The sequence below is a fragment of the Paramisgurnus dabryanus genome, chromosome 2 (assembly GCF_030506205.2).
Source record: "Paramisgurnus dabryanus chromosome 2, PD_genome_1.1, whole genome shotgun sequence".
Classification (NCBI taxonomy): Eukaryota; Metazoa; Chordata; class Actinopteri; order Cypriniformes; family Cobitidae; genus Paramisgurnus; species Paramisgurnus dabryanus.
The window spans coordinates 55,452,389-55,466,048 of NC_133338.1; the positions used below are offsets into that span (position 1 = coordinate 55,452,389).

At 40.3% G+C, this 13,660-nt stretch overlaps 1 protein-coding gene across 2 annotated transcripts; it reads left to right on the forward strand.

Annotated features, from left to right (window-relative positions):
- The first annotated feature begins 578 nt into the window (after window positions 1-578).
- Window positions 579-9,248, forward strand: LOC135743928 (macrophage mannose receptor 1-like). Of its 2 annotated transcripts, XM_065261839.1 has the most exons (6): window positions 2,052-2,198; window positions 3,110-3,228; window positions 3,306-3,467; window positions 3,554-3,586; window positions 3,743-3,775; window positions 5,939-9,248. In XM_065261839.1, exons 1-6 carry the CDS (start codon window positions 2,185-2,187, stop codon window positions 6,067-6,069), a joined length of 492 nt encoding a protein of 163 aa, XP_065117911.1. In that variant the 5' UTR covers window positions 2,052-2,184; the 3' UTR covers window positions 6,070-9,248. The 2 variants fall into 2 exon arrangements, with proteins under 2 accessions (XP_065117910.2, XP_065117911.1); XM_065261838.2 differs by lacking the exons at window positions 3,306-3,467; window positions 3,554-3,586; window positions 3,743-3,775; window positions 5,939-9,248 and adding exons at window positions 579-705; window positions 851-1,083; window positions 1,197-1,362 and having other exon boundaries at window positions 2,046-2,198; window positions 3,110-3,229.
- Window positions 9,249-13,660: the final 4,412 nt, after the last annotated feature.

Consider the following 13,660-nt stretch of genomic DNA (forward strand, 5'->3'; position numbering starts at 1 on the left):
ACAACTGTCAAGTCAGCAGTCTTCCCTATGATTGTGTGTGAGAACTAGACGGAGAGACCATTTAAAGGCCTTTTAGGTGTTTTGAGTTAATAAGCTGAATAGAGTGTGGCAACAGGTGTCTTCAAAATGGAACCTTTTCATTTGAAATATATCAGTCTTTGTGTAATGAATGAATATAATACACAAGTTTCACTTTATGAATGGAATTAGTGAAATAAATCAACATTTTGATGATATTCTAATTATATGACCAACACCGGAATATCTAATATAAGATTATGAGACTTTATTTCAAAATGTAACAATTTCTATAAAGATATCTCTATGTCCTTAGGCGAGGGGCATATGTAGATGTTTAACTCTTACTGGCATCGTTTGGAATTTATGTGGAATTTATTATGCGTTTCACAAATGGACCACAATATTTGTAGCAATAGCCAAAAGTATTGATTGATTATTTTAAGCCAAAAAATGTAAGATTATGCTCCATAAAGATATTTTCCCACTGTGATTTTTTTAAAAATGTATTTATCATTAGTTATATGTGTTGCTAAATTCTTGACTTTAGACACAAATAGTCTGAACTCTTTTCCATGTAGGACTATGACTGTGTTGTGATGGTTAAACACCCAGAGAGGTTCACTGGTAAGTGGAAAGTTGGCGACTGTAAAGATGAGAGAGGTTTCATCTGCAAGAGGAACACAGGTTAGATGAAGAAAAGACCTCAATGTATAAATGTCATAACTCTAACTCAATCCAATCACACTGTTTGAAGAAAACCCATGAGTTTATGGGTCACTTGTTGATCTCTTTCTGTAGATAATCTGTAAGTATTTTGTTTGTGTGTTAGACTCTCAGCTGTCCGCTCCCGTAACCACAGCAGTACCACAGAAATATTCCAGTCTGGGCAATGATTCATATAAGGTCCAGCTGGAGAAGATGAGCTGGGATGAAGCGAGAAGACAGTGTAAAGCTGATGATGCTGATCTTGCGAGTATACTGAACTCCATCAGTCAGGCGTACACCAGCCTACAAGTCGACAAACTCAAAGAACCTTTGTGGATCGGACTCAACAGTAACCTGGTAATAAATTCATCTCTCTTCACAATAAACACATTCATGTAATATCATATACTGTATACACACTGCAGAAATGATTTTACTAACATATGAGTGTGGTAATGTGGTTTCTTCAGACAGGTGGACGCTATCGCTGGGTGGATAACTGGTTTCTGAGCTACAGTAAATGGGCTACAGGAGAACCCAAAAAAAATTTAGCTTGTGTTTATATTGACACGGATGGAGACTGGAAAACTGCAGCTTGTAACAACACATATTATTCCCTCTGTAAACGATCAGCAGGTATTTTACAAATAATCATTTATAATAATCCGGTCCTTTAAAAGATAAACATCAATAGCACAAATTTGCACAAAGTTTTTTTGGTCAATTGAAAGATTTTAAAGTCACAGATACTATAATGGCATAAACTATATTTTTGTTTACAGAAGAAGTTTCAAACATTTAAACATATAAATTCAGGCTCAAAATTCGAATCTGAAGGTTTATTTAAATTAGAAATTGTACAAAAGCCTAACAACGCCATCTTGAGGTGAACTAGGATTTAAGGTTTTATACTATCAGGCAAGTCCATACATGCCTGGACTTGTTCTCAGTGCAGTTTGGTGGAGAGACAGAGCTGTTCTCCGTGCAAAATCTGGACTGCTGCATGCCTGTTCTTGTGAGTGATTGATAAAAAAACACACAAATAAGTACCAGCAAATGTTCAGTATTCATCAAATTAAAGCTCTTCAATTAGGACACCTCTCTTGCCTTTCGTTTCTCTAACCGGAAACCCTAAACACTATCTCCACAAGTATTTTATCCGAACCCTTGAGCTTCCCATAAGCTCATATAGAAATATTTAAATTTGAAGCAGCATATGTCTGTTGTTTACTAATATATTTAAAGTTTATCATATGGTTTTAATTGACAGTTTCAGTGTAAGAGAGATCTGATATACTAACCCCTCACACGGTCCACAGTTTTTGCCCCTACAGATCCTCCTCAGCTGCCGGGTAACTGCCCCGAATCCAATCAGAGGAAAAGTTGGATCCCATTTAGAGGACACTGCTATACGTTCATGACCTCCACGAGAGACAACTGGGCTCATGCCACAGTAGAATGTATGAGAATGGGTGAGACGCTTCATCCTCCTCCCAATTAGATTATTAAAGGTGTTTTAGAATATAAAACTGTATTTATATAGACATAGATCATTAATAAGAGGTCTGTACATGGTAATGATGTATAGTGACCCTCAACATGATTGTTTCCTCCTTATGTAAACTTCGTGCATACAAAAGGCTGCTGGAAAACAGACCACTCTTAACATAACACCTACTGTGACGCTACAGTCGAGATGTACGCCCCCAACATTAAATTGCACATTGAATTAAAAACTAAGTTGTTACAATGATAAAAACAAGGTTGTGACTGCTGGGTTAACGCTATATGCTAGTTAATGCTATATGCAAGCGATTAGGCTGAAGTTCTACTATTGACGTTACAGTTACGTTTTGCAGGTACCACTCAGAAACATCCAAACAATTGATTAATCCTCAAAATCTGTATCTGCTCTGTGAAACAGCCAATCAGAGCAGAGTTCAACATTATTATTCATGACCCTTACAAATAAGGTTATAGTAGATCATTTCAATCTAAAGGCAAATCCTAGAGTTGTTAATGGACATGTAAAACTGACTCTGGATCATTTTTGCACTACATAAAGCCACAAACCTTCTGTGTAGATATCAGAGAATTTAACAGATTATTGTATTCTTTGGGATCCTTAAAAATATCACGTTTTCCAAATATTAAAATAATTGACATACATTTAAATCAGACACACACAAACTGAATTCACTCATTTTGAGATAAAGCGTTACTCCTAACATCTGAATGTATGGTCCAGTAAATGGACAAATGTTTTAATGTTACTGTGTTGTTGTTTTTGTTGTTTCTCATCTTTGGCAGCATTCAGAGCTTTAGTTTAACGGCTGAATGATTGTTTTTAAAAGCAGATACAGTGAGTTATCTGTCATTTCAGGTGTGCATCTTTAGTGAGTATTGAGGATCCAATAGAATCACAGTTTATCCGACGAAACCTGGAGATCCTGCAGGATGAAGTCAAGTCAGTCTGGATTGGACTTCACCGCAGTCATAAGGGTCAGAACGAGCCTTCATCTAAATCAATACAACACATTTAAAATCACAGAAACATTGAACTGATGTTTGTGTGACAGGTGATTGGATGTGGATTGATAATACGGTTGTGGATTACACAAACTGGAAACCGGAGATGCGGGGTGATGCTGAAAAATGTGTTGAAGTTCAGTCAGACACTGGGATGTGGAGCACCAGCAGCTGTAATGATCGCAGAGGTTATATCTGCAAGACTGCTAAAGGTCTGACAAATAAACTTACAAATAATCTGCATTAATATCACATCACCTTACTGTATGTGAATATCTACATGTGTCTTTGTTAACAGTTATACCACCAACAGAGAAGCCATCAGTCTCAGGTATGATGAACTACATCTGCAGGGTTTAATTATAATCTGTGAAAAGTGTTCATGAGTTAACAGTGCTGAAACAACACATCTATACTGTTAACACATGTTTATCATCTTCTAACATCTTCAACACTAAATTTATTTGTACTGTTTTTGATTTTCCAGTTACACCAACAACAGCGAAGTTATCAGTCTCAGGTATGATGAACTTGATCTCGGTCACGTTTACACAACAATGATGTAGTAAAATGTGTTTCTTTTGAGTTTCATGTACACATGACAATGTTATCAAATAGATATGCCATCACACAGATCAGTGATAACAACTACAAATGCTTTATTATGCTTGAAAAAAGTTTCCTGTTTTTCATAGAAAATCTTGTTGTGTAAATGTGGCCCTAGATTTTACTGTGTTATGACCTGTGTAAAGTGTTCATGAGAAAACAGCGCTTAGTTCCCTTTCCCGACAAATTGGGAACTGCTTCAAAGAGACCAATCTATTTCGAGAAACTACTAAAATGGCAAAAAACGTGCGTCTTGTTAAAGATGACATATCTTCTGTATTCTAGTTCCGGATGTGGCTTGTTCATGGGTTCCCAGGATGGCCACGATTGTGTCTCATGTCTGGGTATACAGCACGCTGATGCAGCGTTCGTTGAGGGCTCATGTTCTGTGTGCGTGAACATGACCATCTTGGATTTGTATCTGTCGCAGCATCGGGGAAGGGGGGCCGATTTCGGACACCGACTTGGATCTGCTCCCTCCTGCGGGTAGGCATTACACAATACTGCTGTCGGTGTGGCCGAAACCCACACACCAGCAATCCGCAGGTACACCGGTCGTGCCCTTAGTCCCTCTCGCACAGTTTCTGGGGGCATGGAAACAGTTTCCCAGCCTGTCGCGTTGGCTTTTACGCATGATCCGTCTCGGCTACGCGTTTAAATTTTTCCAGCGTCCCCCCAAATTCTCAGGCATTTGTTTCACTGATCGAGTTGGTCAGTCCAGCCGAGATGAAGTCAGGGTTTTACAGCCCTTACTTCATTGTACCCAAGAAAAGGCGCAAGTTGTGGCCGATCCATGTGTGGTCTCTGGATGGGACGCTGAGGTTCCGCAATTTACCCTAAGCGGTATCTAACACTATCTCTGCAGTGGGAGCGCCATCTACAAGACGCTGAAATGGAACCTGTTTGGTGACGAGTCACTCTACTCGAAGTCTGGCGTCATCTTGGGCATTGGCTTGTGGTTCCCTGCTGACAGACATCTGTAGAGCTGCTGACTGGGCGACACCTAACACGGTTTACTAGATTTTACAGTGTTCATATTCAACCAGTTTCCTCTCGGGTTCTCTCAAACCAGTGAGAAAAACGCAGGTCAGCTCGTGTGTTGGCTTGCAGCTCCATTTTGTTGCTACACGATTGCAACATTATGGAAGCCGAAAGAGTCAAAACATCACAAAAAAGTTTTTTACACTCCTCCATCGCCTTGATGGCAGATGTTGCGGAGCATCGGTTGTCATCCTCTCACTAGATGTATTCCCTTTAAACCTGTGTTTGGCTAGGCGCCCACATTGTGTCCCCTACGCAGGGTTCCTATGTGTGTATAGTCCGTTGGGTTCCTTTAGCAGAGCCCACTCTCTGTCTCTGTCATACCATGTATTGTTCAGAGATTATATATGGGCAACCTTTTGTCAGAAGAAGAGTATTTACTATTGTATGATGTAAATAAGTCTAAAAACCTAGATTTAAGCAATACTGAAAATGTTGAATACTTAAAAATCTTTAAAAGTAGCTTACATTTAAAACATTTGAACACATAAAAGACTTGTGGTACAATCATAAACTGATGTAATTACAATGTCATATGCCATGAATCATAACATTTATTTACATAATCTCACGTTGTAGCGACTACGGCATATCAGCTGTTCTCCCGTAGTAGACCGTTAAAATAGAACGTTGCAAAGTAGCAGTTACATTCGCGCATGCGCAATACAACGCCAGAATGCTGTTCTACCAGAGGCTGTTGCTTAAAGTCCCTACTGGCCGGGCACTGATGCTCGGCTTTCTCAGCGAAAATAGTGATTTGGTATCGCACCTGCCTCTCGTTAAATGCTATGCGGCGCCGGCAGATGCAAATACCTGCATGCCAAGTTCATTGGCCGTTTAGAAGTTTCTCGAAGTAGATTGGTCTTCGTGAATTGTTCCAAATTCGTCGGTCATGACGTGATGTTACCCTTCCCTTCCTAGTTTGTCATGACAGCTAAATATATGTATAGTTAAAATATATATAGTTATTTATGGTCAATTTCTTAGTTTTTTATCTGTTTTTAATCAGTAATATGTGTTTAATGTGGTATTGCAGATCGGCAGGTAGATGAGCGTTCTCATGGATCGGCTGGCATCGCTGTAGGGGTTGTGTTGGTCATAATCGCTGTTGCAGGTCTTGCTGGGTTTCTGTTCTTTAGGAGAAATCCCAGGAATGTGATTGGATGATTTGATAGCAGATTCTATAATAATCTTCCTGAGCCCCTTACAGTTTTTGATAGTAAAGAATCAGCTGTCAACACTGAAGAATCAATATGAATAACACATTAACATGTCACGCCCGGGGGCTGGCTGCTATGTGCCTAAGCCACGCCCCTTTCCAACTTCCACCTCGAGGAGGTCCCCAAAGCCAACCCAATGACCAGACAACAACGGGTACAGGTAAGTATAAAACAAGTTTTTATTGAATTTAAATAATTAAAATGAACTTGGGAATTCGGGAAGGGGAAATTAAAACTAGTACTCTCGGCTCTGCCCTCCAGGTAGGCTACGGCCAGGAAGAGTCTCGAGGAAAAGTGGGGGGGGGCAACAGGGGCCAGACACCGTGGGCCAGGGATGTAGGACTCAGGCTCCTGCCTGGTCTGGTCTACCCGTGGCGCCCTCCTTTTCCTCCTGGAGGCAGAAATGAAACCAAGATGAATGTTTAGCTAGTTATATTCTTCTGCGTACCTTGCTCTCCGTGCGGAGTTCTTCCTCTGTACGTGCTCTGAGGGTTACACAAATGTTCCTTTGTCTCACGGGGTCTCTTTTCCTTACAGGCTGCTGCAGGACACCAGGGGGTCAGCCCTACCAGCAGCGAAGGACCTCTTCTCGCCTTCACTCGGAGCACGGTCGGGTAAGTATAGATTCCTTTCCTCTTCCTTTTCTCCTTTCTTTCCCTCTCCACAGGCGGCGGCTGGTATACAAGAGGCACAATTACTTGGACTTGGTTTGCTCTCACCTCTCTGCTGGACACAGCGTACAGTAATTACGGGTTACACACAGTTCCTTCTCGTGTCGCTCACTCCCTTCCTCTCTCTCTTTCCACAGGCAACAGCTGGGACACAAGTGGCACAGTTACTTGGACTTGGTTTGCTCTCACCTCTCTGCTGGACACAGCGTACAGTAAGTACGGGTTACACACAGTTCCTTCTCGTGTCGCTCACTCCCTTCCTCTCTCTCTTTCCACAGGCAACAGCTGGGACACAAGAGGCACAGTTACTTGGACTTGGTTTGCTCTCACCTCTCTGCTGGGCACAGCGTACAGTAAGTACGGGTTTCACACAGTTCCTTTTCGTGTCGCTCACTCGCTTTCTCTCTCTCTTTCCACAGGCAACAGCTGGGAAACAAGAGGCACAGTTACTTGGACTTGGTTTGCTCTCACCTCTCTGCTGGGCACAGCGGACAGTAAGTACGGGTTTCACACAGTTCCTTTTCGTGTCGCTCACTCGCTTTCTCTCTCTCTCTCCACAGGCAACAGCTGGGACACAAGAGGCACAGTTACTTGGCTTGGTTTGCTCTCACCTCTCTGCTGGACACAGCGTACAGTAAGTACGGGTTTCACACAGTTCCTTTCCGTGGCGTTCTACTCGTTCCAACTTTACACAGCACATTCCTTGTTCCTAACAAACAGATCCCGGAATATATTAATTTTGGTTACACAGGGTGGCGGACTTACGACACTGAAGTCTTCGATGCGTCAGCTGGAGTAAGCGGTTTTCACGTGGCGTCGGGGACAAACCCTCTCGACAAGCTCGGCGGTTGCGGGGAGGGGGAAACGTCGTACTGTCTCACCGGGCCGAGCGCTGCCCTTCCTTCACCCTCCTTAGGCGTTCGAATACAGGACAGGGGCGCCCTTTCGACGAGACCTCAGGACAGACGGGATTTTCCACTCCTCTCTCTCTTCTGCAACGATAAGTAGCACACAGATGACAATATCCACAATAGTGACTCGTAATCGTACTCACACAACCATACTACTCCAGCACTTCACCGCGACTCCTAGACCCACTCCAATGTCAGGAACCGGACTCGTTCTGGACTCCACACTGTTACTCTCTACCTGGGACATGCTCACAACATATAATTAATGGCCACACTGAGACCGACAGCCTCTTCATCTTCCCTTGACGAGGCGTACAAAGGCGGGGGTTTGGTCTGACAAGACACACAGCAATACACAGCAATGCACAGCACCACGTCAAAAGTGAAAGTTCCACAGCACAAAGACTCACCCACCACGATCCAGTGTACACTCAAGATGCCCGCCTTTCTCCACTTCGTCGGGGGCTGTTCGGCGATGGTATTCGCAGCCCAGTCAGCAGATATGTCGCCGTGGCTAGCCCCAGCCAAATGTTCTTTAGGCTCTCCCACCACGCTAATTTAGGGGTAGGGCCTTCCTCCTTCACTCAGAGATTAATCGCTTCACAACAAATTATCCACACAAATGTGTATTCGGTTCAGTGTGTTATACTCACGGATACTATCAACTTTAGTTCCAACTGTCCTTTGTTGTAATTCCCCCGGCGATCGCTTCAGTCACACACACAGGACGTCTGTCCTCCTAGCAGAGTTACACAGCAATATCATACATCGCAATGTCCTCCATGCAGAAATACACTCGCGCTTTCTCTACTTCCTCTTCGTTGTTACGTCTCAGTTTCCAATGTTTCCAATCTTGCTTCAATCCTTAAGGTGTCCAAAGTCCACGCAATCATATAAACTCCAGCGAGAGAGATCAACAGCCCACGGCCAACGTACTAGAGGGTACAAACGCAGCGCTTCACACTGCACACAACTACTCAAACTGTCATTTTAGCTGTTCTTAAATACTGCCCTTGTTTAGCGTATCCTCCAATCATCAATCGCTTCTCTTAACTAGACACAGCTGCGCTTGATTTGTTGATTTTTCCCTCTTACGGCGCTACCGGAAGTCCGGTGTTCCTCTTTTCCGGCCCGGTGGGAAACCTTCCGGGCGGAACCAAACTTCCCTAAATTTGGTTCCGCCCCTGAAAAGATCGTCACCTTGTAACAAACACACACACAGCCATTAGTATAAATGTAATGTGCAATATCCACAATAATTATGAGTGGGGGGGCTTGCACCAAATGTTTTACAGGGGGCACAGTGTACACAGCTACTGTACCCTTTATACTGTAATCAATATTATTAATGTCAATTAAACATCAAAACCTTTTATATGCCATATTCTTATAGACTACACAGATAAAAAGATCAGTGTTTATGAAAAATGTATTGCTATTTCACACATAAAAACTAGGGTGCTCTACAATCATGTAATTAGCTGTAATGATCAACACTGCAAAAACTGTGAATAAAAAGAAACCTCTGATGCAACGTAAGCAGATCTGAATGTAAAGCTGTATTTTTTTGTTTTAGTATTTATATAATTACATTGAAAGCATGTAATTTTTAAAGACTAGCCTATAAACATATTGGTAACACTTTACAATAAGGTTGTTTGATAAACATTGGTAAATGCATTAACTAACATGAACAAACAGTGAACAATATAGTTTTTCAACATGTATTCATTCTGTAAATACAGTTATTCATGTTAGTGCATGGTGCAAACTATAATGTTGATTTTTTAAATGTATTAGGAAATGCAGAAATTAACATGAACTAAGATGAATAAATGCTGTAGAAGTATTAATCATTGTTAGTTAATTTTAGCTAACGCAGTAACTTTTTGATAAAAACAATGTTACCAACATATTTGATATGTTGAAACTATTGATTTAATGCCCCCTCTAGTGGTGAATCCAGATATAAACATAAGAAATGGACTTTGAACTATCATCAGTTAATCTGCGACTGTGCACAATGATGGCGCCAGTGCTGTTGCATCTGAGTTTTTATAATTAATAAATAATTTATTGCAGGCAGAAAAAAGTATGTGATTAAAACTGCAATAAAAGTGAAGAACTGATCATATTTTGCTCATGATAACAGATAAAAAGATGCTTAATTGAGTTTCATGCAAAATCCACTTGGCTCAACTTGGATCCCATGGGGCACGTGCCTCCTCAGTGGTGTAGTGGTGCCTGGAAAGGTGGTTATACTCGAAATTTTGCCCCCAATTTTTTTAAAGGGTCCCAGCAATAGATAAATGCCCTTTGTTATAAACAGCATGGGAATAGTCTTGCAAGTAGATCACCACAAAATGGGCTAGTAGTATTTTCACATTGTCACTTAATTTCTGATACTTGACTTCTTAGAGTAAGGATCATTATGAAATTAAAGCCACAAATAGGGGCAGATTTTTCAGAAAATAGGCCTATTGGCTCACAGACCAGAGGAATAGACAACTAATTATATATTGTGAGTACACTTTTTATTTAGTCTGTTCACACATTCAAATTATACAACTATTCTCTCACCTTGCACATAGTCTGGTGTAGTAGTTTCTCTTGTAAACTATCTTTTGGAACAGCTGATTTGCAACAGATAGTGTAGGCCAGAGTATGCATCCATTCAATATTAGCTTGGATGGGTTTTTGTGTTATAAAAGGCTTATAGCCCAAACAAGAAGAATTGTGATATTTGGGGATATTTTTGTCACATTTAGGGGGCAACCAGTCCTTGCCAGATATTGTTGCAATTCTGTTGCTGTAGGCCTCTTGGCAGGCTTCCTTACCAGTTTTGTCCTGGTCTACTCATCAATTTTAGTAATGTCAGTGCTGTGCCATTATCTTCACTTGTTGATTATTGTCTTAACAGTATTTCATGGTATATTCAATGTCTTGGAAATATTTTGTAATCCTCTGATGACTGATATTTTTCAACAATGTGATTCCATACTTGCTGAGTAAGCCCTCTGCAGCCCATGACTTTTTCACTTGGATATTACCAAACTGATTTTAGAAAAAAAACCTTTAGGACCAGTCACACTTGATGACAGGTATTTACTAATTGATATTTAGCTTAAGTCTGACAGTGACTGGTTGATTCTGAACTCTTTCACAATCCCTATTATAAAATATTTTATTATAATTTAATGCAATCAGGTTTTTGTACTTTTTTTTTTTTTCATTTTTCACTCTTGCAGGCCTTGCCGACCAGAAACTTTCCCGTGGAGCTTGCCGACCTGGAACACGCAGGGCTCAAAAATAGCTCCCTGCTATTGAAGGTTACTAAAGGGAATATTTTCGGCTGCTGCATAAAATCATTGTGCCTCCTGCAGCCATGTTACATCGGCTGATTATTAAGCCAGAATGAGAGTATAGTTCCTAGCCATATCTGCCTAGAAAATTGCAACTTTTAATTTTCTCTCTGTTTTAGTACAGGATGTAACTGCAGAAGTTTTAAATAGGACAAATATCGAAACTGTTTGGTTATATTTTAGCGTGATGGACCTCCCAACCCAGAAAATCAAAAAATCAAATGTTTAACTCTAGGGGTATATTTTCAAAAAGAAGTGGAGTGTCCCTTTAATGTTGCTGTAGGCATGGTTGTGACCAGGGTTTGGAAATTTGTGAGGTCCTGGGTTGTTAAGAGTTAACAAATGCTATCCCAGGCAAAAAAGTGCACAAAAATATACACTTTAAGTACACTTTGTAAATGTACTATTTTGTGCACTAATGTTGTATAGTTAATATTCCAAAAATTAGTCTTTAGTACTTCCTAAGATAAACTTAATAATGTCTAGCCTACTTGATTCTATATAAGTATTACTGGTATTGTATACTTTTTCAGGTGCATTGAAGTACTACTCAAGAAGAACTATAGGGTCCATTAGTATATTTGTAATGCAGAACTTTTACAAAAAAACTCATTTAAATGTAGTACATTCAAATATACTTTATTTTTACATGGGTTCTTAAATGAACACGCCCACATTTTGGGAATTTAGCTTATTCACCATATCCCCCAGAGTTAGATAAGTCCATACATACCTTTCTCATCTCCGTGCATGCTGTTACTCTGTCTGACGCAGCCCCACTAGCTTAGCTTAGCACAAAGACTGGAAGTGAATAGCTCCAGCTAGCATACTGCTCCCAATAAGTGTCAACATAATGCAACATTTTCCTATGTGTTGTGATTTGTATAGTCACATCGTGTACAAATAACAAGGTCATATGAGGCACAGCCATCTTTTAACAGTATACATACTGGGAACTATATTCTCAGAAGGCAAAGCACTGCTACTGGGCGGAGTGATTTGCTCGCAGCACCGGAGAAGCCCCCTGGTTAGGAGCAGAGAGTTCGCTCAGAGTTGTGTAAATCACTCCGCCCAAGTAGCAGTGCTTCGCCTTCTGAGAAAATAGTTCCCAGTATGTATACGGTAATCTTTTAGACATTTTACACAGGGATACACACTCTGTCTATACATGTATGTTGTGATAACATTGTTATATTATCCCATATTTATTAGATCACAATTTGTTAATACTTAACTGTCGACTTAGGGTGAATAATTAATTTATTTAATGCAACGTTTATTATAGCATTATATTAATCGTTTTAATAAGCAATATTAGGCTGTATAAACAAGAACTTTGTTTAGTGCTTTTATGAATGTTTTCAGCTTGACTTAAATGCTAACTACTAAACTAAATAAAAAACATAGACTTCTTCATGGCCAATGTTTACATATGTGCAGAATTTCATTTTAACCCAATTGTTGTACTGTACATCTTTTTGTGTTTTTGGTGTTGAGAGCGTTTCTTACATACAAAATCATCATTGCTGTAGCTGGCTATTAGGCCACGAGATCCTCTTAGGTGTGAAAATGACATGCTTTTTATGCATGAAAATGACATGCATTTATGAGGATGATAAACAATAGGGGGCAATCATTTCCTCAATGCCAACAACTCCAACAAGAGAAACTGTATTCACCGGACTTCCCTGGGTAACTTGAAAATTGAGTAAATCCTGTGTTTATGTTAGGTCCTTGTTGTAACGTAAGCAATATAACCTTACCATTGAGGCCACAAAGAAGTCAGTACTAAGTAAGGTCAGTAACATTGTTGGATGGCTGTTTGATAATTAGCAAATTAATTTATCACAGAAAGCTGCAGTGACAGCTTATTATATTATGTTGCTAAACAGATGTTCTAGTGTTTTTTAACCAGTAGTTTTATTAATTTAGCATGGAATGTATTGCGTAAAATAAGGTTTAAATTAGGGATGCACGATATATCGGTCGGCATATCGTTATCGGCCGATAACTGCTTATTTCTAATATTATCGGTTATCGGTCTGATAGCAAAATTAGGCCGATAAATGAAAGCCGATAAATGATGGATTATTTCGGTTTGTTGAACCACTTCACTTGCTCATTGCTGGCCATGTGGAGTTTTGATTGGTGCTTTCTGTGACATAGTACGAAGATGACACATGTTGCGGGCTTAAGAAGAGTATGCTAGTCTAGCGCAAAGACAAGATGTCCGCGGTCTGGGAGTTTTTCATTGCGAAATTAATATGAATATTTATCGGCCTATATATACATCGGTTATCGGCCCCCAAATATAAAGAGTTATCAATTATCGGTATCAACCAAAATTTCCATATCGATGCATCCCTAGTTTAAATGGAAAAATACCCGATTTAAGTGAATGCTTATGTTTAATTTTAAATCTGCTCATCTAAACATACAAGGCAGAACCATTGACAACATAGAGCGATTGCTGCTGACACACCGCCCCCTATTGTTTATCATCCTCATAAATGCATGTCATTTTCATGCCTAGAGGAGGCAAAGCGTGACACTAACACACATCCTGTAGTAGACCACGACACTTGGCTATAAGC

Coding starts and splice junctions, on each gene's coding strand:
- LOC135743928 (XM_065261838.2), top strand. CDS start 618: ATGGTTAAACACCCAGAGAGGTTCACTGGTAAGTGGAAAGTTGGCGAC. Junction 706..850: donor CATCTGCAAGAGGAACACAG/GTTAGATGAAGA, acceptor TTTGTGTGTTAG/ACTCTCAGCTGTCCGCTCCC. Junction 1,363..2,045: donor CCTCTGTAAACGATCAGCAG/GTATTTTACAAA, acceptor CACGGTCCACAG/TTTTTGCCCCTACAGATCCT.